Source organism: Rattus norvegicus, chromosome 13, assembly GCF_036323735.1.
Source record: "Rattus norvegicus strain BN/NHsdMcwi chromosome 13, GRCr8, whole genome shotgun sequence".
In the NCBI taxonomy this organism is placed as follows: Eukaryota; Metazoa; Chordata; class Mammalia; order Rodentia; family Muridae; genus Rattus; species Rattus norvegicus.
Genome location: NC_086031.1, coordinates 86,510,798 through 86,538,173, shown reverse-complemented (window position 1 = coordinate 86,538,173; position 27,376 = coordinate 86,510,798). Strand labels below are relative to the sequence as shown.

The 27,376-nt window shown below is 46.7% G+C and overlaps 1 protein-coding gene and 1 pseudogene across 7 annotated transcripts; one reads left to right on the top strand and one right to left on the bottom strand.

The window, feature by feature from the left end:
- Positions 1 to 1,058: 1,058 nt before the first annotated feature.
- Positions 1,059 to 26,628, bottom strand: LOC120093159 (natural killer cell receptor 2B4-like). 7 transcript variants are annotated; one of them, XM_063272756.1, is made up of 7 exons: positions 26,471 to 26,615; positions 24,924 to 25,123; positions 8,734 to 9,057; positions 8,370 to 8,645; positions 4,585 to 4,689; positions 3,963 to 4,117; positions 1,059 to 2,503 (listed from the first exon to the last, which is right to left on the bottom strand). In XM_063272756.1, exons 3-7 carry the CDS (start codon positions 8,744 to 8,746, stop codon positions 2,486 to 2,488), a joined length of 567 nt encoding a protein of 188 aa, XP_063128826.1. In that variant the 5' UTR covers positions 8,747 to 9,057; positions 24,924 to 25,123; positions 26,471 to 26,615; the 3' UTR covers positions 1,059 to 2,485. The 7 variants fall into 7 exon arrangements, 6 of the variants coding, with proteins under 6 accessions (XP_063128826.1, XP_063128827.1, XP_038947341.1 ...); XR_010057286.1 differs by lacking the exon at positions 24,924 to 25,123 and having other exon boundaries at positions 8,309 to 8,645; positions 26,471 to 26,628; XM_063272757.1 differs by lacking the exon at positions 24,924 to 25,123 and having other exon boundaries at positions 26,471 to 26,628.
- LOC108352572 (60S ribosomal protein L31 pseudogene) lies at positions 5,151 to 5,691 on the top strand (annotated as a pseudogene).
- Positions 26,629 to 27,376: the final 748 nt, after the last annotated feature.

Below are 27,376 nucleotides of genomic sequence, written 5' to 3'. Positions count from 1 at the left end.
AATAGTGAATAGTGAATAGTGAATAGTGAATAGTGGATAGTGGATAGTGAATAGTGAATAGTGAATAGTGGATAGTGAATAGTGAGTAGTGGATAGTGAATAGTGGATAGTGAATAGTGAATAGTGGATAGTGAATAGTGAATAGTGGATAGTGAATAGTGGATAGTGAATAGTGAATAGTGAATAGTGAACAGTGAACAGCAAATAGCAAATAGCGAATAGCGAATAGCGAATAGTGAATAGTGGTGAATCTGCCCAATCTAGGAATGCAGCTCATAACTATTATAACTGAGTTTTACATTTTTACATGAGTTTATTGGGGTTAGAGATTTACTGCAACACAGTAAGTATTTCCTAAACTCTTTCATACAACAGCTATCTCTTGGTATCACTTGTGAGCAATATGTATACTGTACACATTTGTTGACCATATTTTAGTTTTAGCTTTTTTCAGCTGCTCTGACATCACAGATAGAACATAGAAATTATGTTTTCGAGGTCACCTTCCTTTATTAGTAGTAGTAGTCTGGTGGAGTATGCTGCATTAAGCTGTGTCTCTGTCCTTCACCTACCTAAGGCATTCTCTGATTGGCTTTATAAAAATATGATGGCCAATTAGCTGGGCAGGAAATGAAAGTCTAGACTTCCTGGGAGGGAAAAAGGAACTCTGGGAAGAAGAAAGAGTTTTCACCAGGAGAGATGAGAGAAGATGGACATGACTACAGGCCTGAAAACTGTAGCTAGCCACATGGCTGGGTGTGGCTAGGTGATCAGGTTAACTTAGATAAGCCAGTTGAGCATCTGCCCAGCTAAGGCCTAAGCTCTGAAATATTAAAATGTCTCTGTGTGTTTATTCGGAGAACTATGTAGTTAAGAAACAGCAGTGAGGGCTGGAGAAATGGCTCAGTAGTTAAGAGCACTGACTGCTCTTCCAGAGGTCCTGAGTTCAAATCCCAGCAACCATATGATGGTTCGCAACCATCTGTAATGGGATCCAATGCCCTCTTCTGATGTGTCTGAAGAGAGCAGCAGTGTACTAACAGATATAAAATAAATAATTTTTTCATTTTTTATTGGTTATTTTATTTATTTACATTTCAAGTATTCCCCCCCTTCCAGATTACCCCTCCTCAAATGCCCCATCCTATTCCCTCTCCCCTTTGCCTCTATGAGGGTGCTCCGTAACACATACACCCATTCCCACCTCACCACTCTAGCATCCCCTTATGCTGAGGTATCAAGCCTCCACAGAACCAAGGGCTTCCCCTCCCATTGATGCCAGATAAGGCCATCCTCTGCTACATATGTAGCTGGAGCCATGGGTCCCTCCATGTCTACTCTTTAGTTGGTGGTTTAGTCCCTGGGAGCTCTGGGTGGTCAGCTTAGTTAATATTGTTGTTCTTCCTATGGGGCTGCAGTCCCCTTCAGCTCCTTCAGTCCTTCCCTAACTCTTCCACTAGGGTCCCCAGACTCAGTCCAATGGTTGACTATGAGTATCTGCATCTGTATTGGTCAGGTGCTGGCAGAGCCTCTCAGGGGACAGCTATACCAGGCTCCTGTCAGCAAGCACTTCTTGGCATCAGCAATAGTGTCTAGGTTTGGTGTGTGCAGATGGGATGGATCCCTAGGTGGGGATGTCTCTGAATGGCCTTTCCTTCAGTCTCTGCTCCATTTTCTGTCTCTGCATTTCCTTTAGATAGGAAAAATTCTGGGTTAAAGTTCTTGAGATGGGTAGGTGGCCCTATCTCTCAACCAGGGGTCGTATCTATGTACTGGAGGTGGTCCCTACAGCTTCCCTTTGTTGGGTATTTTGGCTAATGTCATCCCTGTTGGGTCCTGGGAACCTCTTGCTTCCCTGACATCTGGGACTTTCTAGTGGCTATCCCCATTCCCCATTCCCCCTGCTACACTTTCCTGGCCATCTGTACTTCTCTCCTGCCTCTTCCCATATCTGGTCCCCCCCCTTTATCCTTCCCACTCCTCTCTCCTTCCCACATCTCTCCCTCCCTCTATCTCCCATGATTATTTTGTTCTCCCTTCTAAGAAGGACTGAAGCATTTTCACACTTTGGTCTTCCTTCCTCTTAAGCTTCAGATGGTCTGTGAGTTGTATCGTGGTTTTTCTGAGCTTCTGGGCTCCACTTATCAGTGAGTGCTTTCACTTCTTGCTCTGCATCGCTCAATCCTCAGCCTTCCCTTAGGTAGAGCTTGTTGTAAATGTTTGGTGTGAATACTGAGGTTCAGAGAGATGAAACACGAGGAGAAAGACGTTCTTTTCTCCAGGTGAGAGAATGTTTAGGTAGAAAGTCTAAACTACAGCTGAAGATCAGTTATCAGAAGATGAAAGGGAACGTTTTTTACTGGATACAAAGCTGAGGTAGAAATCAGTTGAATCTAAGTAGTAACAGATCCATGTCTTGAGCTGTCTTCAGCTTGCAGGAAGTTCTTCTTTCCAATCTAGCAACTTGCTTCACTCTTCATGAAACCTAAGACCTGTTGATGAACTGTAGTGTGCAGGATGAGACACAAGTTGCAATATGCCACCAGATGAACCTAAACCCTCATTAGAGATGGGAAAGTGCTAAGTCTAGTGTTACAGGGAGTATGCATTTCATTGGAACACTGGTCTTAGACCCAGATGTAATTCAATCTCTTTTGTTAGAAATTATGGAACTATGTAAATACATAGAGAAAATATTGGCTTAACAAGTACAACCTCATAAAAGTTTCCTGGAACTGTCAAAGGAGCCATGTAAACAATGCAACAGCCATGCTATGGCACTAAGACAACCCTGTGCACAAGCATGAAACAGCACCTAGGAGGAAGGGATCCATTCCACTGAGGGGAAGTAGCAGTGATGCTCAGGAAATGATGGAAAGACACGGGGGCAGGAGAGATGGCGCAGGGAATGGAGCACCAGGGAGACGGAGCACCAGGGAGACGGAGCAGGTGATGGAGCACCAGGGAGACGGAGCAGGTGATGGAGGACCAGGGAGATGATACAGGTGATGGAGCACCAGGGAGATGGAGCAGGTGATGGAGCACCAGGGAGATGGAGCAAGTGATGGAGGACCAGGGAGATGGAGCAGGTGATGGAGCACCAGGGAGATGGAGCAAGTGATGAAGGACCAGGGAGATGGAGCAGGTGATGGAGCACCAGGGAGATGGAGCAGGTGATGGAGCACCAGGGAGTTGGAGCAGGTGATGGAGCACCAGGGAGATGGAGGAGGTGATGGAGGACCAGGGAGATGGAGCAGGTGATGGAGGACCAGGGAGATGGAGGAGGTGATGGAGCACCAGGGAGATGGTACAGGTGATGGAGCACCAGGGAGATGGAGCACTAGAGAGATGGAGCACCAGGGAGATGGTACAGGTGATGGAGCACCAGGGAGATGGTACAGGTGATGGAGCACCAGGGAGATGGAGCAGGTGATGGAGCACCAGGGAGATGGAGCAGGTGATGGAGCACCAGGGAGATGGAGCAGGTGATGGAGCACCAGGGAGATGGAGCAGGTGATGAAGCACCAGGGAGATGGAGCAGGTGATGGAGCACCAGGGAGATGGAGCAGGTGATGGAGCACCAGGGAGATGGAGCAGATGATGGAGCACCAGGGAGATGGAGGAGGTGATGGAGCACCAGGGAGATGGTACAGGTGATGGAGCACCAGGGATTTGGAGCGGATAATGGAGCACCAGGGCCCATCCTCTTGTGTCCTAGTGTTCTGAGAGACCAAGAGCTTCCTTCCAGCCTACTCTGCCATCTGGGAAGACAGTAGTAGACATATTCTGCCCTTTGCTATTGATTTCTACTGAGTTCTACCCCTGGGCAGATTAAGTACAGCACCATGATGCCCCTTCTGCCTCATTTCCATTTTCTCTGCTCTGTTTCTTTTCTCCTTTTCCTCTTTGGACAGAGCCAGGAAACTGGTGGAGAAAAGAGATGGAAGATATCTAAAGATCACCTGGAAAAGACGTCTGTCCGATTCTCTTTGTCCCCTCTCATCTCCCCGAACATCTGAGGAAGATCCAGAGGCCCTAAAATGTCCTCGTTGGTCCCTGCTGACTTGTGCGTTCTTGACGTATTCATATATGGTCAAAGATTCCTTAGCGATGGACTCTGTGTGAGGAAGAAAATAAAGACTAGAACTTCAGAAACCTTCAGAAGGTTTCCTGTCCAGGATTCCACTTCACAAGTCACACCTCCACCAAAAAAGTTCACGATCTTTAAAATGGCTCTAGAAATTAGGCAGGTTAATGCTCTTGCCAGAATGCATAAAGAACACAATAGAGCCATTGGCCATGACATATATACTCTACCAAGCTAGGAAGTCACCAGCCAAACCCAGTGCCCTAGATAACTCAGCATTATTGGGGACCATGCTGTAAATATTCTCAAGCCACCACAGATACTGTGAACGGGAGGTTGTACTTTGGTTGCCCTCCCCAACCTGTATTCACATGTATCCCAACACCTTTCCCAGGAAAAGAAGATGCTGTGTATAGCGTATAGCCCATGGACTCAGGGTCAACTCACTACACCTGATACCCCAAGCAACAGTATCCCTTCAGGAGCCGTCTACTTACGTGACTGCTTTCTCTTCCTATTCCACACACAGAAGCAATCGATGGCCCCATGAAAAAATTTGACGAGGATACCGATGGATACCACAAAGGGCAGATAATTGAATTCTGAGGGACACAGAAGGTGAGAAGACTGAGCGCCCACTGCCCCTTCATTAGCTTCAGGAACTATCCCAAGGGATTGAACTATCTCTCTCATGCGGCCTGTCTCCTCACATCTTAGGGGTCCATCACCCTTATCGATCCTCCTCAATTGGGTGATGGACTGGTCCAGCTTATAAATTCCAGAAGACTGGCGCTGTTTACTCACCTCACCTGAAAAAAGGAGATAAGGTTTCCTGCTTCTGAGAGCTAATTACATGATCTGGAACCTGTAAAACATCTTGTACCGCAACTATTTCATCAACCTACGGTTCTAACGCAGCAAACATTCACCACAGACCCACTGCTACAAGCCTTCCATTTTTCCTTCCTGGTTCTTCCTCATTTGAACTTCTACATTCACCTCCTGTGTCACCCGTGGATGCTGATCGGTAATGCAACCAACAAGAAGAGAACGGCAACCTTTCCAACTTGGGCCCAACAGAATGGCTCCCGCAAAGAAGGGTGGCAAGAAGAAGAAGGGCCGTTCTGCCATTGACGAGGTGTTGACCCGGAAATACACCATCAACATTCACAAGCGCATCCATGGAGTGGGCTTCAGGAAAGCTTCAGGGCTTTCAAAGAAATTCGGAAATTTGCCATGAAGGAAATGGGGACTCCAGATGTGCGCATTGACACCAGGCTCAATAAAGCCATCTGGGCCAAGGGAATAAGGAATGTTCTGTACCATATCCGAGTACCTTTGTCCAGAAAGCGTTATGAGGACGAGGATTCAGCAAACAAGCTCTACACACTGGTCACTTACATGACTGTTACCACATTCAAAAATCTACAGACGATCAATGTGGATGAGGACTAACCTGCTGGATGTCAAATAAAACTACCTCCAAACAAAAACAAAACAAACAAACAAAAGAAGAAGAGGAAAGAAGAAGAAGAAGAAGAAGAAGAAGAAGAAGAAGAAGAAGAAGAAGAAGAAGAAGAAGAAGAAGAAGAAGAAGAAAAAGAGGAGGAGGAGAAGGAGGAGGAAGAAGATGAGGAGGAAGAGGAGTGTGAGGAGAAGAAGGAGGAGAAGGAGGAGGAAGATGAGGAGGAAGAGGAAGAGGAGGAATAGGAAGAGGAAGAGGAGGAGGAGGAAGAAGATGAGGGGGAAGAGGAAGACGAGGAGGAAGAGGAGGAGGAGGAAGATGAGGGGGAAGAGGAAGATGAGGAAGATGAAGAGGAGGAGGAGGAGGAAGTTGATGAGGGGGAAGAGGAAGATGAGGAGGAAGATGAGGAGGAAGAGGAATATGAGGAGGAAGAGGAAGAGGAAGAGGAGGAGGAAGAGGAGGAGGATGAATAGGAGGAGGAGAAGGAGGAGGAGAAGGAGGAGGAGGAAGAGAAGGAGGAGGAAGACGAAGATGAGGAGGAAGATGAGGAGGAAGAAGAAGAGGAGGAGGAAGAGGAAGAGGAGAAGAAGGAGGCGGAGGCAGAGGAGGAGGAGGAGGAGGAGGCAGAGGAAGAGGAGGAGGAGGAGAAGGAGGAGGAGGAGGAGGAGGAGGAGGAGGAGGAGGAGGAGGAATAGAAGAACCGCAAAGAATTGTGTATCACGGGTGTCCACTAATGAGTTTTTCATAAACATTATCTCGTTTGATCTTACTCTCGTTTGATCTCTGATTATTACTCTCATTTGCCTAACAGAGAAACTCATAGAAATGAATTAATCTACCTGGGATCCAAGAACTACAGATATAATAAGCAATGATGACCGAGGCCCCTAAACCAGTGTTCCCGTTACTACGCCTTCCTTCGCTCCTGTTTGATCATTCACTACCCAGGAAGAACTTAGTTTTGCTGGCCCACCTCTTAAGGAAAGGTTCTTAAATTATAGAGTGGAACGCGTTTTGGCAAATGCAAGATGGGAACTGGTCCTGGTTCTGAGCAAAGATTCTTCACAGTTCTCACTATAACATGACATCTTTACACGCGCTTTCACCTGCAAATCTCTTTTATGTCCCGGAAACTTGGAATAATTAAACACATCTTACAGAGACGGAAACTGCGAGTTGAGTTCTTTGGGGGCATTTCCAATGAAAAGATATTTTTAGGTATCTTGAGATGGGCCAGAGATGCTTTTCCAGGGCAGTTGTTAACCACAGTCACCTTGCCCGTCTGGCAGAAGTGCCCTTTTTCTGATAAGGCAGAGAGAGCAACTACCATATCAGCCAGGGTCATCTTCTCTCAACCTCCCAGCAGAGGCAAGGTGTGGGGAAGGAGCCTAATGGGCAGCTGTGAGAGGACACAGTCATCTCCTTTGAACTTCCTGGGGAAGGTGGCACTTGCACAGCATTCTCCTTTGTGTAACTTACTGTTTTTAAGCAAATGTATTGGCAGGGAGATTCTTTATAATGTGAGCTTATTACTTTTGTCTTCTCCTTCAGTGTCTACACTATGAGTTAATCCTGTTCAGGTCTCTAATTCCACAGAGGGATCCTAGCTCAGGATTCCTACAGGAGGAACTCCTGGTTCTCTTAGCACCAAGCTTCTGGCGGCTAAGAACTGGGTGTTTTGCTCTGGCTGCAATGCTCAGAACTTGGAAACTACACTCACTTGGGGATCTGCCACCGAAGGAAGGAAGCTCAGAGGCACAGGCCATGGTGTGGAGTAGTGACTCAGGACACTGACGTGATGGGGCTGCTCTTTCTAGCCAGTTCCACCCACACCATGCCAGTTTCCTTATGCCTAAAGTGACTGATCGTAGACCTGCAGCCAGAGTCCAGGCCTGAATGTGGCACAGAAATACTTCAGTCCTGTCCGGTCCCGTTAGAACCTAAGGGTGTTCCAGGGAAAGCTTCTGAGGACTTAGTCCTTCTGCTTTTTCAGTGTTTTTCTCCTCTGAGAAAAGGGGAGATGTACCTGATCACGGGATAAGAAACTACACTTCATGAAGCTAAATATAGCATGGTAGAAAAACCCAAGGCCAAAGTAAGGAGCTATACACATTTTCTGCTACAAATTTAAGGATAGAGACTCTGAGGTTTGGGTAGGGTTGGGTGGGTAGGATTGGGCTGAGAGGGCTGGGTAGATTGGGTTGGGTTGAATAGGTTGGGTTGGGTTTGGGGAGATGGATTAGGTGGGTAGAATTCTATTGAGGAAGTTTGGTAGGTTGAGTAGGGCGATGTCTGTGAAGTAAGACAGGTGCATTGGGTTGGGTTGGAACTAGATTGGTTTTCTTATAATTGCCATGCCGATAACGTATTAAGCCTTTATCTAATAAAAAGCAGTACAACCTTGACTCAGGTGACGCAAGATGAGCAGTAAATGCAGAACTCTGCTAAGTACCTGGGCATTTCCTGCGGCCCCCACGGACAAGGTACAGGGTTATTACCTCCCAGGAAACTCTCCAGCTCGAGGGAAGACAGGAGAAACTGGGTCCCCAATATCTCCAGTTAGGAGGACAATGTTCAGGGCATCACAACAATCAGTAAACAACTAGGAATCCCTGCAAGGAAGGAAACTACTATTTCCAGTAAAAGAAGAAGAGATAAGTCCTCCCAGACTAAGACAGGCCTGTGCCCCTGAGAGGCCAGGCACCTTCTGAGGAAAGGCCCAAGGCACTAGACCAGAAGGCCATGTGACCTCATACCTGGGTCTCATGTGAATCTGGTTGTAGGATCCCTGCTGTGAGCCAAAGTGCCCCCACTTACTCGAAGGGACACTCTGACAGCTCTGGGGGGAGGTCAGGGTGTGGTTTGCCCAGCTGGCCTTGTTGCTAACATTGCAGGTATATGTGTGCAGGCTGCTGGCATCAGTCTGGTTCTCCCAGTGGGTGCCATTCCTTTGATTCGAGATCAGCATGCTCCCTCTGTACAAAGCATAGCTCACATTGTCATCCTTGGGCACAAAGCAGGACAAAGACAGTTGACAAGTCCCGTTAGCCCAGAGCTTCCCCTGGACAATCAGGTGAGGTGTCTCAACAGGATCTGGAAACAGAGGTTCTGGTCAGAGAGTCCTGGAAATGCAAATCCTACAGGAATCAGAGGGACAGAGTAGACAGTGCTTAAAACTCACCAAATATAAGCATCTGGAAGTTTTTAGTGCACACTATTCCTCTTTGGCTGTTGGTGATCTCCAGCACGTAGTGACCACTGTCATTTAGCTTAGCTGACTTGATACTAAGAGCAAAATTCTAAGACTCAAAACCATAGATATCACTACAACACATATTAAAGCTTTTGTTTTCCGTAGTATCCCAAGTCATGATCTGGGGAGTCTGTTGATGTCCTGTCTTCTTCTTCCATTCAATAAAAACATTTTTTGTTTGTATGTTGGAAGGCCGCAGCTGGACAGGCTTTCCTGAGACTCCAAGCACTTCTTCAGAAGAATCTGCACAATCTAGAAAAGAGAACCTTGTCTGCAGGTAACTGAAAGGGTATGAGACCTGAGCAGTGCAGGCAGCTGCCCGTCACTTCCTTAGGCTAAGGACCTGGAGCAAGTATGAGGAGAAACCCTGAGACCCGTCTGTTTCTCCACATCCCAGGCTCCACCCTCTAGTTGGAAGGAACTCACAGACCAACAATGGCAGCTAAAATCTCTTCTGAAGATTCATTTTTTACATATGTAGATGCACATGTGTCTGTGTATTGGTTTGTACAGGTGAGGACGGTGCCCAGGCGGCCAGCAGAGGGCACTGGATTCGTTAGAGTTGGTGTTTAGAGAGAGTTGTGAGCTGTCCTACAAGAGTGCTAGGCACCGAACTCAGGTTGTCTAGAAGAGCAGTGTGCTCTCTGAACTGCTAAGCCACCCCTCCAGCCCCAAACTAGAGTCTCCTGAGTCTATATGACAGACAAGTTTCAAATGTGTTGCCAGTACTTAACTTCCCAAGAACCCCGTGGAGATCTTAGCCTCACTTCTATAAGGTAAGGAATTGTGTTAGAAGATACTTAAGTAGTGGCTGGAGAGATGGCTCAGTGGTTAAGAGCACTGGCTGCTCTTCCAGAAGACCTGGGTTCAATTCACAGCAACCACATGGTGGCTCATGCCTGTCTGTAACTCCAGTTCCAGGGCATCCGACACCATCACACAGACATATATCAGGCAAAACACCAACGAACATAAAATAAAAATAGATTATATATATTTTAAAAAAGAAAATACTTAAGTAAATAACTCCAGTTACACAGCAAAATGATGAACAACTGATTTGGTGTTAGAGAGAGATTTTGGTTCAGTTTTTTCTTCTAACATAATTTACTGTGGCGTATGTGTGCGTGTGTGCGCAGGCACTTGTGCATGTGGAGACCAGAGGCAGATGGTAAGAGTCTTTATCACTCTCCATATTATGTGTATGGGGGTGGGGGGCACACTCAGGCTCTAGCACACGTCTGGGAACCAAAGGAGAACTTTCAAAAATTGATTTTTCTCCTCCCACCTTTTTGAGGCAGGCTTCCTCCTGTCCTTTCTCCTACTCTGTGTACTCCAGGCTAGCCTGTGAGCTTCCAGGTGATTCTCCTATCTCTGCCTCCCATTTCCCCTTAGGAGTGCTAGTATTTGTGTGTGTGTGTGTGTGTGTGTGTGTGTGTGTGTGTGTGTGTGTGTGTGTTCCAGGGATCAAACTCGGGTTGTTAGACTTACGAGGCAAGTATTTTGACCTACTGAGCCAGCTTTCTGGACCTCTGCCTTATTTTTGGAAACAGGATCTCTCACCGAACCTGAAACTCTTTGTTTGATCTAGGCTGGCTTTTTAATGGGTGTTGGGGATTTGAACTCGGGTCTTCTTGCTTTCAGATCAAGTGCTATTATTATCCACTAAGCCATCTCCTCAGACCCTTCCTTTGGGATTTTGAGACAGGATCTCACTAAGTAGCCCTGGCTGGCCATGAGCTCACTACCTTATTGAGCTGGAATGACAGACATGTTTCCCCGTGCTTTCCTAGAGGATGATTTCATAACCACCAAAGTTAGAAACACCACGTTACTGGCATGACCCACCCCATTGTAACTTGGCTGCCAAGTTTTCCCCCCCCAAATGTTCATGTGCTGTAGGATTGGTCCTCAGCTGATGACATCATTGAGAGGTGGTTGGCTCATGGGCACTGACTTCATCAATCAACTCCACAAAGATGGGGCTTGGCCAGTGGGTCACTAAGGACACATCTTCCAAGGCTACGTCTTTCCCTTTCTGACTGTGTCTCTCGGCCGCCCAGCTGCTAGAAGGTGAGCACCTTTGTCACATCCTCCCACCATGACACTGCTTCATCATAGTCTCACGGCACAGGATTAAGCCAACCATCTACTATGGCCTCTGACATAAGGCTGGAGATGTTCCCTAGCATGCCCTGGATTCAATTCTCAGCACTTCTTAATACCAGGACTTGGTGGCACCCAACAGTACTCTCAGCACTCGGGAGGTAGAGGCAGAAGAATCAGAAATTGAAGGCCATCCTCAGCTACATGGCAAATCAGAGGCCAGCCTGGGCTACATGAGACCTCATCTCAAAAGAAAGGGGCAAATAGAAACTCTGCAATAGGCCGAATATAAATTTTCCCCATTTGAAATTTGTTCCTCCGGGTATTTGTCACAGAGGCAAAAGAAAGCCTGACTCCCTGACTACTGAGGGAAGCACACATGGCCAAACAGTGACTTCCAGGAACCCTGAACAGCCAGACCCAATGAAAACAATGCTGACTTCACAGCTGGCCTTGTGCTCTAAAATACACCTGGACTCACAGTCCTCTCAGAACACTTAGCACAGTGCACTGTGCGCAATGCTCACTAATGGTTAATGTTTGCTATTGTTTTAGGAACCTGATGGTCTCTGCAGGAGTGCTCACCAAAATTCTAAAACTGTGCCTTACAGGTATATGTCTGCACTTCCCTCCCTAGGAATCAAGATGTGATTTAGTGAATGTGGTGGTGGTAGCCTAGGCTATAACATAGTGGTAGACTTTAGACGGCTACCTCAGGGTGCCATCCAGAGGCTGGACACAACAAAAATGACAATCTTGAGTTAACGAGACTACAGTGGGGAGGAGTAGGGGTCAGAGGGTAAAGAGAGAGATGGTTACACACATAGTTCTCTCTTTTTTTTTTTTCCACATGGAGAGGTTTAATGAGAGAAGAAGAGTAGAAGAGGGGAGGAACAGAGGCTGGCCATGAGCACATGGAGGGAAGGGGAAGGGATGGGACAAGAAGGGACAGGGAAGAAGACACCAGAGCAGAGAAGAGTAAAGGCAAGAGATGAGTAAGAGCAAGAGCTCTTTTTTTTCTTAAGGTTTATTTATTATTATAAATACACTGTCGCTGTCTTCAGACACACCAGAAGAGGGCAACAGATCCTATCACAGATGGTTGTGAGCCACCATGTGGTTGCTGGGATTTGAACTCAGGACCTCTGGGAGAGCAGTGCTCTTAACCGCTGAGCCATCTCTCCAGCCCCACACATGGTTCTTAACAATGGAGCACATTAAAAAAAAAGGCAGACCGAGGGAGAACAAGATGGCAGCTAAGTAAGATCATCCAGTATCTTCTCCCCACACCAAATTACCTTGATAAAAACCTAAGAAGATCCAGTGGGGACCACAGTGCCCAATTATAACAAAAGACAAATACAGAAGGGAACCACTGTCCATGTCACATGCGCCCCAACTCCAATCAGTCCAGTGTAAAGCATGATGTCTCCAGCATGTGAGAGTGAATAAGTTAAATTCCGGCTTTAGGCTTGAAACCACGTAACAGGCCTGACGTGGTAAAACCCACACATGTGCTGCAGAGCCCCCAACTCCTACCACCAAGCCAATACCCACCACAGACTGAGTTACCAGAACTACATTAGTCCGAGAGGCTGAATGCTCCACCTCTCTCTTGTAACTTCAGGTAGCAGGGCAGGAAATAAGACTCCAACAGCTGAGGGGAGGTAGTAGGCTTGTCTTAGAGCTCAGTGACAGACCTGTCATAGGAACAACCAGAGCTGAGGGGAAACTGCCCCTGTGGACAAAGCTCACACACAGACAGGCCCTGCATCCAATGAAGACTTAGGCACTGATGGGCCAGATGTGTGTCTTAGCCCACATCCCCTCCAGCTGTGACATGGTCCTCACGCATCCCTGAAGCCGTGTAGGTCCTCGAAGCTGTGAAACTCAAGCATGGCCCAGGTTAGCTCTCACAGACCGACTTCACCAAAACAGCATGACACGGGGTAAACAAAGGCTCTGCCAGTTTCTCAGGGGTCTTCAACGTGGCTCATGTCGAGCAATACACACTGGCTCAGAACTGGACTCAATCAGGACTTCACTGGCCCCCTACACCCAAACACTACATAAAATGTGCATCCCAAGACTCAGGAGATTGTGGCCGGAGGATCAGGAATTCAAGGTTGCCCTTGGGTGCATAACAAGTTTGAGGCCAGCCTCAGACAGATGAGATCTTGTCTCAAAAAGAAAGGAAGGAAGGAAGGAAGGAAGGAAGGAAGGAAGGAAGAAAGGAAGGAAGGAAGGAAGGAAGGAAGGAAAAAACAAAAGAAAGGAAGGAAGGGAGGGAGGGAAAAGGAAGGAAGGCGAAAAGGAAAGAAGGAAGACAGAGAGAAAAAGACAGAGGGATACAAAGAGAGAGAGAGAGAGAGAGAGAGAGAGAGAGAGAGAGAGAGAGAGAGACAGAGAATGAGAACACGCAAAGGAAGGAAACACACCTTATCTCTAAGGACATGCATAAACTGGAAGTGAAAGGTTAAAACAAAATTTCCCGTGAAAGTGGAATCAAGAAAAAAATAGTCACCCTTCTGTCAAAAAAAAAAAAAAAAAGCAAAATTTAAGGAGCTACCAAAAAATAATCCTAGGAATAAATATAATTAAAGAAGTGAGGGGTTGGGGACTTAGCTCAGTGATAGAGCACTTGCCTAGCAAGTGCGAGGTCCTGGGTTCGATCCCCAGCTCCAAAAAAAAGGAAAAAAAAAAAAAAAAGAAGTGAAAGACCTCCATAAGGAAATGTACATAACAAAATGAAAGATGTTGGAAAGAACAAAAGAATAGAAAGACATTAAACATCCTTGGGTTTGAAGAGTCATTATTATTAATAATTAATGCAAGCAATGCAAGCCATATCAGAATATCAGTGACGTTCGCCACGGAAATAGAAAAAAACAATTATGTGAACACATATGTGATCTACGTGTGGGTGAGGGCATATGAATGCAGTTACTCCAAGGAGCCAGAAGAGGGCGTCAAATTTCCTCTTTGTGCTGGGCGTTGCTCTAGAACGGGGGTTGGCTGAATTCAGCCCTTAATATTCAGGACCCAAGAACACCTGGGTATTGGGAGGAAGCTTGTGCTATACCTCATTTAGCAGCGTCCCAAGCCTCGCCCACTAGATGCCAGTGGTATCTACCTAGCCTCAATCATGACAAACAAAAATGTCTTTAGGCATTGCCAAATGTCCGCTGAGGGGAAACATTGAGAAGCAATGGGCACTGGGGTGAGGAAGAGAATCAAGGTCCTTTCCCCCACCCCACCCGACCCCCGAAGATCACATTTCCGTTGGAGTTGCATGCTGTTAGCAAGCAGAAAATTAAGACAAGACTTCTCAGAGAAGTCTGAGTGCCTGTGATTTTAAATTCTTTTTTAAAGCATTTTAATTTAAAAGGTAACACCAGAGCGCTTAGAATAGCATGAGCGTTTCTTTAGATGCCTGGTCTGGGAAAGCCTCCATGTCAGCATGTGCCTGACTGAGAAGTGAGAAATCAGAAAGCTCTCTAGCCACGGAAGGGGCTATCAGAACAACATTTCCAGGACACGAATCAGAGAGTTTAAATCCTCTCTGGTAAAGGACCCAAGCAGAGGGCATGAACCTATTACAGACTTTTTTTTTTCAATAATGGGAATTAAACCCCAGTCCTCGTGGTGGGAGCGAGGGAAGGCAAGCTCTTCCCCTATGCAGAACATCAGAGATAAAATAACCAGGATCAGTGAGACATCTGATTGTGTGATCGGCAGCGTTGGTAAAGAAATAGACATGTGTCATAAGGCTTCAACTCCTAGAAGCCTGACGTTACTCTGTATGCTGTGGAAGGGAAGAGGGGGAGGAACCAGATAACACTGTAGAGACTAATCTAAGTGAGTGGGTCGGAGGAGGGTTCTTGATTGGTCAACACACAGGAAGATAGATGTGCTCCTCTTAGATAACAGGTGATGAAAGGGAAGATCTGAGGCACCCAGGACTGACCAGCGATATCAGCTACACGAAGAGTCAAGACTAAGGTCCAGTCAACAAGAAGCTGTGTCGATGATGTGCAATTCGTCAGCCTCGAGCTGAGCCGAAAGCTTTGGGAGCCAAACTCCATCCCACATAAGGCTGAGATGAGAGATGGGTCCTGGGTATTTCACAGGAAACAGGGCCGAGAGCAGCCAGCAGTGCCAAATCTAAAGATTCTGAGAAAAGACCCTGATGTGCTTGCCATAGAATACAAATCCGCAGGGCAGGGCGGGGCGGGGCAGGATTTTAAATAAAAAATGGAATCCTGATCAACAAAAGGGGAGCCATTAAAACAGAAGACTGTAAGAGGAGTGGCTGACAGACGTGGCCATCCAGCCTGGTTGGATACATCCTACTAGCCCAAAGGCAAGGTCAGAAGCTCAGCCACTGGGCACATCAACAGGGATGTCTCAGTTGCTCAGTGCTGGCTGTTAACGATTGGTTGTCTCCCTACACCTGTAGGTAATATTTTTATCATTTCTCTGTTTAAGAATGGAGCTATCAGGAGCATTGATTGGGTCACGGTTTACTTAGGGTTACTACTGCTACGACAAAACACCATGACCAAAAGCACAGGGAAAGGCTTATTTCACTCCACAGTTTCATAATAATAGTCCATTATCAAAAGCACCGAGGGCAGGAATTCAAGCAGGGCTGGACCTTAGACACAGGAGCTGAGGCAGAGGCATAAAAGAGTGCTGCTTACTGGCTTGCTCCAAATGGCCTGTCTGGCCTGCCTTCTTATAGAACCCAGGACCTCCAGCCCAGGGAAGGCACTGCCCACAATGGACTGGGACCTCCTGGATCCATCACTAATTAAGAAAATGCCTCATAAGCTTGCTACAGCTGGATCTTGGAGGCATTTTACAATTTGAGGTTCCTCCTCTCTGATGACTCTAGCTTGGTTGAAGTTGACATAAAGCAGCTATTACAACTGACCCTTGTCAACTTTACACATAAGCATATGACTTTTCAATTAGAATCTTTCTCACTTATCCCCAGGATGGTATATTAGTATTAGCATCACAATAATTACCATTACGATATTAATATCATAATAACTTCAAAGGTCTCACAGTCCTTACAAACTCAAATACATTAAAAGTTCACTCTCTTTAAAATAATCTCCTCTAAAGATCCAAAAATCTCTTTTAAAGGTTTCGTCTCTCAGCTGTGGCCTCCTAAAAAATTTAAAATTAAGTTAAATACTTTCTCCAAGAGTAAAGAACCTGGGCACAGTCACAATCTGAACAAGCAAAGCCAAACTCCAACAGTGTAAATAACTCCATGTCCAGTTCTCTGGGATTCTGTCACGATCTTCTGGGCTCCTCCAAGGGGCTTGGGGTCACCTCTCCAGCTCTGCCCTCTGAAGCACACACAGCTTGTCCTCTAGGCTCTGGCTGACTCCACTCCACTGCTATTGCTGTCCTCGGTGATCATCCCAATGACACTGCCATCTCAAAACTCCTGGCATCTCTTGCTACAACTGAGCTGCACTTTCACCAATGGCCTCTACTGGGCCCTCTTCAGGGACCCTAGTCCCGCCACACAGTACCACCTGGTGACTCCTACACTACCAAGCTTGGCTACCAGAACTACGTACAACCTCTGCTGCTTCAGCCAGTACAGGTCAGGACACAACGGTATAATGACGTTGGCACACGGGAAGAGCATGCCTTCCTCGTTCGTACCAGTGTATTAGAAGTGGCCACTCAGTGCAAGTGGCTAGACACTGCCCTTAGAAGAAAGCCTCAGGGTCAGCCTAGTGGGAGAAAGGAGTAAGGAAGAGGGCACCACAGGCATAGCAGCAGCACGGGCCGGGTGCCAACACTGGTGTAGGAATGACTGCAGCAAAGCCTTCCCCAACATGTTTGGAAAGTGGAGTGATAAACAGCATGAGTTTAATTTTTAAGGTGTAAACCTTAAAAAAAAGCCTGTAAGAGGTAGCACAAATATCTAAGGATGCGTCATCTAAAAAATATTCAGTACCACAGATAAACATAGTAAACTACTGTGTAGCCAGCAGCAGAGCAGAGGCCCACAGAGAACACCGTTCTCCACTGTCACACAGTTAAATATGGACTCTGCAGAAGAAGCAGTATCCTTAACGAGGCTGTAACTTCTTTGAAATGAAGTGTGGGACCGGGCGGTGACGGCGCGCAGCTTTAATCCCAGCACTTGGGAGGAGGAAGCAGGTGGATCTCTGAGTTCAAGACCAACCTGGTCTACAGAGAGAGTTTCCAGGACAGCTAGGGCTAGACAGAGAAACCCTGTCTCAAAAAACAAAAAAAAAACAAAAAAAATGAAATAAAATTTGAATAATAAAGAAAGTATGGGATCTGTAGCCCTTATTAATGCTATGCTGTACTGAGGGCACTTACTAAACTATACCCCTGTATTTCATTTTAGGTAAACAAGACAAAAATTCAAAGCCATCCCCAGACCCATAGCAAGTTTGAGATCAGCCCAACCTAACAAGACCATCTAAAGGGTGGGAAGGTTAGGCGGACCCACAGGTGTCACGACAGTTGTTGGTTTGGGCTTTTCAGATGGGCGAAAACTTAACTAGGAGTGGGAAGCTGGTGCTGGCCAAAAACAGAACAACTGGAGGTAGCAACCACACTCTCTCCAAGGGACTGTGTGCTGGAGCAGACCAGGTAGGAGACACCGGGAAATTGTGGGTAGGATTGAAAAAAATCCCTAACCATGCTTCCATTTTCTGAAAGGTTTTCAGACACCTGCAACCTCGGGGAGGATAAAAGACACTGCAGACCGGGGTTGGGGATTTAGCTCAGTGGTAGAGCGCTTGCCTAGCAAGCGCAAGGCCCTGGGTTCGGTCCCCAGCTCCGGAAAAAAAGGAAAAGAAAAAGACACTGCAGACCAGGGCGCACTCGCGTTGGGGTGCGGGACTCCCAGCGGGGCGCGGACCCAGGTCCCCCAATAGCTAAGAAGCTATTCACAATTTATAGCTACCAGGAGACGATATATTAACCACATTCCAGAATAGGACCCGTGTTCAAGAGTGGCTGACCAACACTTTGTGTGTGTGTGTGTGTGTGTGTGTGTGTGTGTGTGTGTGTGTGTGTGTGTGTGTGTTAGGTGGGGATGTTGGCAAATATGGAAGAGTCTGGCAGGAGTTGGGAAAGAAGAAAGAACATGATCAAAATACATTGTATGAAATCCTCAAAGAATAAATCAATGTTTTCGAAGGAAGAAAGGAACTCGGCTGAGCTCAGAGGCTGTGAATCTATGCCTGCTCTTTGCTGGGCTTTTCTCCTTCAGGTCTCCACAGTCTAGTGGAAGGAGAAAGGAGTTGGGGTGAGCTGAGCTTCTTGCAGGAGCCTAGCAGCTGGAGCCTGAGTAAAGACAGAGGAAAGGCCGGACCTGTGAGGGACAGAAAACCCTCGTTCCCATCCCACGGAGGCAGATATTTTAAGGGAGTAAAAAAGAAATGCTAATGTGAAAAGATAACGAGAGAAAGGGAGAATAACTTCACAAGTTCTTGCACGCTGGGAGCGAGAAAGGGAGAGAGGTGAACCGCCTACACAGGGTTGCCTTTCAGAAGGGAGTGGCCGCAGCCAGTTCCGGTGGTCAGGGACGCCACAGCCAAGGCTGTTGCTGCTGCTCATAGCCTTGGGGGCTCTTTTCCGATGGTTAAGAACGGATGAGGTAAAATATTAAGTCTATAGAAGAAGAATGGGGGCAGTTTGCTAGACTGTACTGCAGCTTAGGGAAGTGAGGACAGTTGATAAACTCTAGTATAGCTTGGTGGGGTGAGCACCAAGGAGAAAACAATGGTCTAGGGGACCTCTGACTCAGCAGGGGGGTCACCAGCCTAGACCCTCTGCTCACCGGAAGCTGGGAGACCCGAGTGCCCGAGAGAGGGCCAGGGGCTAGGTGTAGAAACGGGGATGGGGGTGGGGATGGATTGGGGGTGGGAGTGGGGATATAATCCTGCCAGCCTGCAAAAGGATGTTGAGGGTTTTTTTGTCTCAGTTGGGCATAGGTAACCAGGTTCGGGGGAGGGACAAGAGAGATTGGGTCAATGCTGGGAAGTGAACAGGACCAGCTAAAGCAAACTCACAAAACAATGAGTCTCTTGCAGAGGCCACAGGCCACTTCCTCCTTAGCCCTGTCTTGACTGACCACCACCTCTCCTTCTCGTGGGCAAGCTGACTGTTCCTGTCTGTCAAAACTGCCCCAGCTGTGTCCCTTCCTATCCCCAGTCCACTGAAGTATTTGCTTTCTCCAAGGCAACTACATACTATGCCTCTCACTCGAACTCTTTCTTTTCTTGCTTTTATTTAGGCCTTTTCTGTGCCCGGATTGGTTCTCTGTACTCGGTTTTCTGAGCTCTTACCACTGTAAGCCAGTTCCCCTGTCTCTCCACCTAGAAGAATCCAGCATCCTCTCAGATTCCTTTCAATGTACCATGACTGTCAGGGCCTCTTCTGCCTTCCCTTGGAGTTGGTATTGTACACACCTATTTCTCTGACTAGAAGATTTTCATGGGTGAAATCCAGGGTTGGGGATATAGTTTAGTTAGTTGGACCCTTGCCTCCCATGACCAAAGTTCTGTCTTTCAGGCTATCCTGGAATATGTGAGATTCTATCTCAAAAACAAAACAAAAACAAAAAAACAAAAAAACAAAAAAAACAAACAAAAAAAAAGATCGACCCCAGCTCTTCAACTGTTTCCTTGCAAAATTTTACCTAGTTCTCATAACATAGTAAGGCCACCATGAATCTGTTTAATTAATTCAACTCTGTAGCTCTGCTATGGGGATTTTGTGCAAAATATCAAAGAAGTTATAAAGCCACAGGACCCTTGGCTTTGACCTTTTGCTTTGTGGACTCCACACCATTGCAATTTTTCTGTTCACGGGCCCTCAGAACAAAAAGCCAGTCGCCTTGAGGCAACTTGAAATCCCGGGTACTACACAGCTCGAGCATTCCTGAAAACTCCTGAACTCGACAACACCTGCTAAGAACATACGCTCCCACGATTGGACCTTGGAAGTGTACTGTGGCGTGTTAGGAAAGCATTATTGTGGAAGGAACCATGTTAAAGTCCGAATGGGCGTCTATAACAGAATGAACAAAGAACGGCCTGAGGCTGGGATGAAATAGTATTATCTCACCGCAGGCATCCAGAGACTCACAGCTCCCAGTAAAGAGATGAACTACAGCTATCAACGTAGACAAACCTCATGAACATGTCAAGCAAAAGAAGCCAGGAGGCCATACCATGGGACGCCACTTACATCTGGGGAAAACTAAGCTGAGATTTGAAGTGAGAACATTGCCTAGGTTCATGGAAAAGACAATAGATGATGACTGGACGTGAGCATACAATTGTCCCAAAGTCATCCAGGAAGCAACCCACCGTCACGTACATCTATGTGCAGATGTCACACTTTAGTAAGAAAGGTTTGTCTGTCAGCGTATCATTTGGCTGCCCCTGGGGTGAGTTCTGCAGAACTAGAGTCCCTTTGAGTCCCGAGCCCAAATCTCTTCCTCAAGAAGCTGCTTCTCAGGGTTGGGTATTTAGCTCAGTGGTAGAGCGCTTCCCTAGCAAGTGCAAGGCCCTGGGTTCCGTCCCCAGCTCCGAAAAAAAGAAAAAAAAGAAGAAGAAGCAGCTGCTTCTTCACTCACGCCTTGTTTGGGAGGAGGTGAGGTGACCAGAAGTGTGAAACAGTCTGGCCTGCTAGAGCCTCCCTGGGTCACCTCCAGCACAGTGACAATTAGAAACTGGTCCGTGAGAAATGCAAGGCTCAACACAACCCACGCAAAGTACAGCAACCCCAGGGCTGACCCATGACACCGCCTGTTCTTCCTTCTTTTCAACACCTTACCTCACCCAGACCCACAGCATCCAGGGACTCCTCACAACTCCCAGCCCATCCTTTTCTTCAGAATGGACAACCAAAAACCTGAATTCAGTGGGGGAAAGTGACAATGACAAGGTGGTGTTTGGGCAAAACTGTGACGGGATGAAGAAAAAAAGCCGTGGCTGGTGCTCCTAGAGCAAGAAAGAAGAAGGCTGATGCCCACATCGCTCCAGGGCAAGCTAATGGCCACTTCTCTCCAGGGAAGCCTAGTGCACACACAGATCCAGAGAAACCTAGTGTACACACAGCTCCAGAGAAACATAGGGCACACATCACCCTGACTTTCCACACTTTTCACACAGACTAAACTCCAAGCACTTTACAATGGCCTGAGGGGCCTGGACCACATTCTCTAGTCTCTCCTCTTGCTCCCTGTGTCCCAGGTGACTAGGTAGATGGCACGATTAGAGGCTCTGAGTTCTGATCTCCCTCACACACTCAGGCCCCCATGAGTCCATACCAGGCCCCACCCCACATCAACACAAGGATCCTTACCTTGGCCCTGATGAGCTCTGAGGAGCAGGAAGAGTGACAACAGGACAGTTTGCTGCAACATCCCCACACAACAGAGCAGGCTAAGGGGCCCCTGTCTCCTCCAGGTGCTCTGATATCTAGACTCTGCAGCTAACAGCCAGCAGGACACAGCAGAACTACCTCCCTGCCTGTCCAGCCACAATTTCCTCAACTCAAGGCTGTTCACTTCTGCTGTGCACACTGACAAGGCCACTGAGAAAGCCTCAGTCCCTCCAGTTGGGTTCCCACAAGCTAAGCTGCCTCCAGTGGGTGGGTGCTCTCTCAGAGTGCATAGTGACTCACAAAACCAGCTGCAAAATCTCAGCCCTTGGTCCTCCTCAGCCTGGTGCTGAATCCTCAGTGGCACCAGCAGTGTGGAGAAAAACCACTGGCGATTATTCAAGACGGCCCCTTACCAACACGCACCGTGGAAACAGAAATTTGAAAGAACTTGGGGGTAGGGTGGGCTGAGAAGAAGGACCCTGAGGAAGTGGGAGCTAATGTTGAAAGGGAAGAGTGGTATGGGGCGATTAAGGAAGAGACATAAAATTGAGATTTGCTCGGAAATAATCTAATCAGCCCAGGAAGTCTATGATTTCAAATGTTCAGCGTATGCAAACACTGTTCCTCCTTTCACCGCCCTCCACCAAAGGATGTGAAACCATTTGTGTTACTCCCTAGCTTCCACAGCTGGATTCATCCTGTAGGACAGCAGGCAGCAAAGATCCCTTTGAACTCCAAGGAGGGATAGAGTCAGTGGTACCCAGCACCCCTGCTCCCCCAGAACACTTTACTTCAAGGCCATATCCAGAAGCCAGGCCTCTTGCTTTCTTCCTCTTTTTTGCTCCTTAGCAACAAATACTTGTGGTTCCTCCAAGCCCATCCCCTCTTTCCATCCTTAGATCTATTTCTAGCCTGACCAAACCTTGACGAGACAGGTGGCTGCCAGCGGAGGCAACACGGACGCTCTGGACTAGACGATCAATTTGCAGTCAAAGACCTGGACTTGAACTCCAGCTCATTACCTTGCAACCTGTGTAGCACCAACAAAATTGCTTTCTAAGTCCTCTGGCTCAACAGCAGTTGGGCAAGCAAGATGGCGAAGGTACTCAACGTCAAGCCTGAAGACCCGAACGAGATCACCAGAGTCCACATGATGAAGAGGGAGGATGGACTCCACCTCTGCCGTCCCCACACACCCAAACGAACACACACATGAATAAACAAATATACGGGGGTTTCCCCCCCTAAAGACCAGCAGATACGTGAATACTTGGCTTTCCTTCAAGAGAGTTTTCAGGACCAAATCAATAGCTACCCTTGAGAGCTTGCATATAACACTCCGGGACACGCTGGTGTGAAAATGCCCTGGTAAAACCCCTTACCTCGTATGGCAATCTCCTTCGTTTACTTTTACGTCATGTGCTTTGGTGTTCTGCCCGCATTTATGTCTGTGTTGGGGGCATCAGATCTTCCGGAACTGCAATTACAGACAGCTGTCAGCTGCCATGTGGGTGCTGGGACTTGACTGAAACAGCAGTCTCTTAACTGCTGAGCCATCTCTCCAGCCCAAACAGACTCTTGGTTTTGGGTTTTCGTTGTTGTTGTTGTTGTTGTTTTCAAGATGGGGTCACTTTACAGCTCTGCCTGTCCTGGAGTTCACTCTGTAGACTAGGCTGGCCCCGAACTCAGAGATCTGTCTGTCTAGGCCTTCCGAGTGCTAGGATCAAATATTCTGATTTGTTTGTTTCTTTATTATTAATTATTATCTTAAAAGATCAGTAAATAAATGAATCTGAGTGTCCCCCACCCTTCTCATTCATATCTTGAAATCTAAGCAACGGTATGGTGGTATTAGGAAGTGGAGTGTTTGGGGACGTGATCAAGCCTTGAGAACCGAGCTCTCCTGAATTGAATTAATGGTCTTATTTTAAAAAGCAGGGTCAGGAGACCCCCCCCCCTCGGGCTCCAAAAATTCTGTTCATCCCTCATTCTTTCTACCATGACTGAGAAAACATGAAGCCTTCCCAGAACCTGACTATGAAGCCTCCTGATCTTGGCATGTCTAGCTCTCAGACCCATGAAAGACAGAGGTAGACGACACCCAGCCGGGGTGTGGTACTTAAACAACCCCAGCAGACTTCAGTGAGGTTCTGCTTCTTTAGCATCAGCCTACAGAGCTTTTTCCACATCTCATCCTAAGACGGAGCCCTCAACCCCTGGAGCTCCCGCACAGGGGCCTACCAGCACCCTTGACTTTGAGAGGTAGTGTCCAAGACGTAATGCAACAGACTACATTTCCTCACATGACAGGCAGAAGACAAGGCTCAGCTTTTGGAAGCAAGTAATGAACAACCGTGAATGTAAAAGCAGCCTTACACTGGAGGAGGAGGCAGGACATTGCCTTGAGCCAGAAGCCATCTTGGAATACATATTGAGTAACAGGTTGGTAAAGCAATATACACAAGACATGGTCTCTGGAAAGGAAAATCTGCTTCACCAATCCTGACCCCAGGACCAGCTCCATCCTTTCTTCCAAACATAAACAGCCTACCACCTCCTGGACACTGAATTGGAAGAAGCGCCATGTGCATCTTTCTATCTTCTGCTCCTGACAAGTTCTACCGTGTACATAGAATTGCTACTCCTTTCTACATACTGCCCTGTCCCGCCCTGAGGCTGTCCAGCCCTAATGCTCTCCTTAGTCTTGGAGCCTGCTTTTTTCCAGGTGGTTCAACATTATTTGGTAAAGGGATGAATGAGTTCCCTAAAGAAGGCATTCTCATTCCCACTGAGATACAGTGGTAAGCTCTTCGATCATAGTTCTCTCCCCTCATGACAAGTTCTTGGATGGGAAGCTTCTAAGACTTGACCATTTTATTATAAAGATTCAAGACCAGATAAAATTCATGTAAACTCAGAGGCTGTTCTGTGTTTCATTCATGGATGGATGGATGGATGGATGGATGGACAGATGAATGGATGAACTAACAGACAGACAGACAGACAGACAGACAGACAGACAGATCGAGATTCCCCCAGGTCTCTGAAAGTCTGAAACAGAGGCTTAATCAAGAGCTTTGAAAATCAGCAGCCAAGAGATCAAGGTTCCTCAAGCTCTATCCTCCTCTGCCTTAGCTACTTTACAGAGAGTCAGATCGTCCTAGGAAATCCCACCTCCCAGGGCTACCCACCTCCAAGACACTTTGCAAACTTGGGAGCCCCGAGCCTACCTTGAAGTTTGTGAACTCAGTAGAAAAACCCAAAAAATTCATTAAAAGCTACTTCCAGATGACTCGTAGCACAAATTAAATTACAGACAAAAATGAGTCGAGGGAGGAAGAACATCGTGCAAGGTCCAGACTATTCCAATGAACAGAGTTCTGGTCCTCAGAGAGGTAGGCCGACAGAGCCTAATTCTCAAAACATGGTTATAGTACATTGTACATGTGTGCAAAATTGTCCCCAGACTGATACTAAATTCAACCAAATGTCTTTCAGTATCAATTATGATGTAACAATATAACTAAAGTTACTGATTTTAAAAATCATTTAAAATATAAAATAAATTACAAAAAATGAATTTTAAAAAAAAGGAAGAAAAAACTTACTTCTCCTGGAAATTGTTTGTGACAGGATGTATGGAGTATTGCCACCAGACTTTTTGTACTTGGTCACATATATGGAGAGAGTCACCATGAACAGAGCTGCCCTTTCTCTCTGACCCCTTCAGAGGCTGATCCGATGCTAAGGGGACCAAGTCTTCCACCGGAAATCGCTTCATTGGCACAGACTGCCATAGTCCAAAGTCCTATAAATGAAGATGTTCTTAGTCAGCAAGATTCCAAGGATTAGCCACTAAGGCTAAGACCTTAGGCATTGGCTCCTGAGAGCCAAGGGGAAAGGCCAAAGCCTTTCTTCAGGTAAGGTTAAGCCTTTTGTGTACCTCTCAAAAGTAACCATTATTCAGGAGTTAAAGATGAGCCTTTCAAAAAGGACCCACCTGGCTTTTCAGATATATTTAGCCAGTTTTTAAGAATTAGTTACCGTGACACACACACTAAGAGGATGCTCAATGGCTTCCTTTCTAGCGATCTCATTACTGTCTATGTTCTGCTTGAATGTCAGGATGGTATCACAGTGGCAAGAGAATACGCAACCATATCAGAGACAGGAAGCCAGAGAGCTACTCAGGAGTTAGGCACAGCTCAGAGGTCCCATGAGACACACTGGTTTTTCATTGTTGTTGGTTGGTTTTGTTTGGTTCTGTGTTGGTTTTGTAGGGGGTTTGTTTTTGGTTTGTTTTTTGGGTTTTTGTTTTGTTTTTGTTTTTGTTTGAGGAAAGGTTTCATTCTATATATTCCAGAATTCATTATATAACCCAGCAGGCCTCAAACTCATAGTGATCCTCCTGCCTCAGCTTCCCACATGCTGGGATTACAGGTATAAGCCACCATACTAGGTCCATGATGATGTACTTTGATTCCTTCTGTGCATAGTTTCCCTCATGTAACCTAAGAATCTCTCACTAGGCTCTTCCTCCTGCTGACCCAATCACTTCTCAGCACACTGGGAACCATGCTCCAGAAATATAAATCCACACACAAACCACACCCACCTCACCATCATGACTAAGCTTTTAACATGAAACTGTCCTTTTGCCGTTGTTACTTCTCAAGAGAGCTATAAAAGTGCTTCCTCTTGTGTGTGGGTGTGTGTGGGGGGGTGTGTGTGCAGTTTCTGCACACTGTAAACTTTCACACTCAGACCCCTGAGAAAGGTTTTGCCTTCCCTCTGAGCCTCATCCAGAGAAGACTTTGCCAGTCACCATCATATTCTCAAGTTTTTATATTCTGAGTTTGACATACTAATATACCAAACACGCACACGTATATACCACACACAATGACTTCTGGGTACTTGATTGCCTGCTTTGTAAATTATACAGGCTTTCAAAGTTCTAAGTTTAACTGAACAACTGAAGTTTCAATGATCAAGTAACTTGTACAAGTCCATGTTCCCTTCAGGTTTTTTCTGCTGTGCCTCCCCAGAGCCCCTAAAATACACATGCACATGACCAGAGTTCAGCATCATCGTCCCCTAGCAAGCATCCACTCAGATCATTGTAATGACTGTAAATGAAACTGATTTTACACACCTCAGCTACATTCTGGAAGATTTAACTCTGTTCCGTGTTTTTGTTTCGACATCTTGTAGGATCCATGACAGAGCTGACAGATTCCCTGGCTGCCTGCTGCCGAGAAGACCATGCGCATTGTGTTTAAACACCCACACAAGGTCATAAAAAAAAAAAAAATCAAGAGACTAGATCTCACTTCCTCTTCCTGTCCTGCTGGGTTCCTCTTTTCCTTCCCATCCTGGCTCCACTGCCCCCTTCCTACTAGATTTTCAGGGACCCGGACCCTTAGCACATCTGTGAGCCCTGAGGACTGTTACCTCCCTCACTCTGCTCTCTGCCAGTGCCTCGATCCTGCCTTCCCTCTGGGCAGAGCAACAGCACTCGCAAGTGTACGAGAAAGGCGTGCAAGACAAAATGCATGTCTTCCTGCAGTCGATGCCCTCAAAGCATAATTTCAGATTTATAAATCCTTTTTTTTTTTTTCTTTTTTTCAGAGCTGGGGACCGAACCCAGGGCACTTCCTAGGCAAGCGCTCTACCACTGAGCTAAATCCCCAACCCCCAGATTTATAAATCCTGATCAGAGACTTTGGATGGTGCGTGTTTACATTTGGAGTCCCCATTCCATCCCACGTAATAAGCCCGACTATTAGGTCTTGAGTCCTAGTCCCTTCCCTGAATCTGTAAATCTCTGCCTCTCAGATCGAGATTCCCCCCCCCCCCCCCCCGCCACCATGCACATTTGTCCCTCCTGCTTTCTCTAATTCTCAAGGTGAGGAGACAACTCGCTTTCTCATCCTCTTTCTACTCTGTGGTTCCAAGAGTGCGTCAAAGCCTCTTCACATGTATTTAGTGTATTTGTTGCCAAGAGATTTATTTATTCAAACTTACCTCTCTGGGTCATCGGAATTTCATGGAATTTACA

Bases quoted from the DNA above. Each gene is read 5' to 3' on its own strand.
- LOC120093159 (XM_039091412.2), bottom strand. The intron at 4,897-8,369 runs GTAAGTGGGGGC...TCCTTTTTTCAG, and splicing joins CTGTCAGAGTGTCCCTTCGA to GTGAGGTGAGTAAACAGCGC. The intron at 4,118-4,584 runs GTAAGTAGACGG...TTCCTCACACAG, and splicing joins TAGGAAGAGAAAGCAGTCAC to AGTCCATCGCTAAGGAATCT.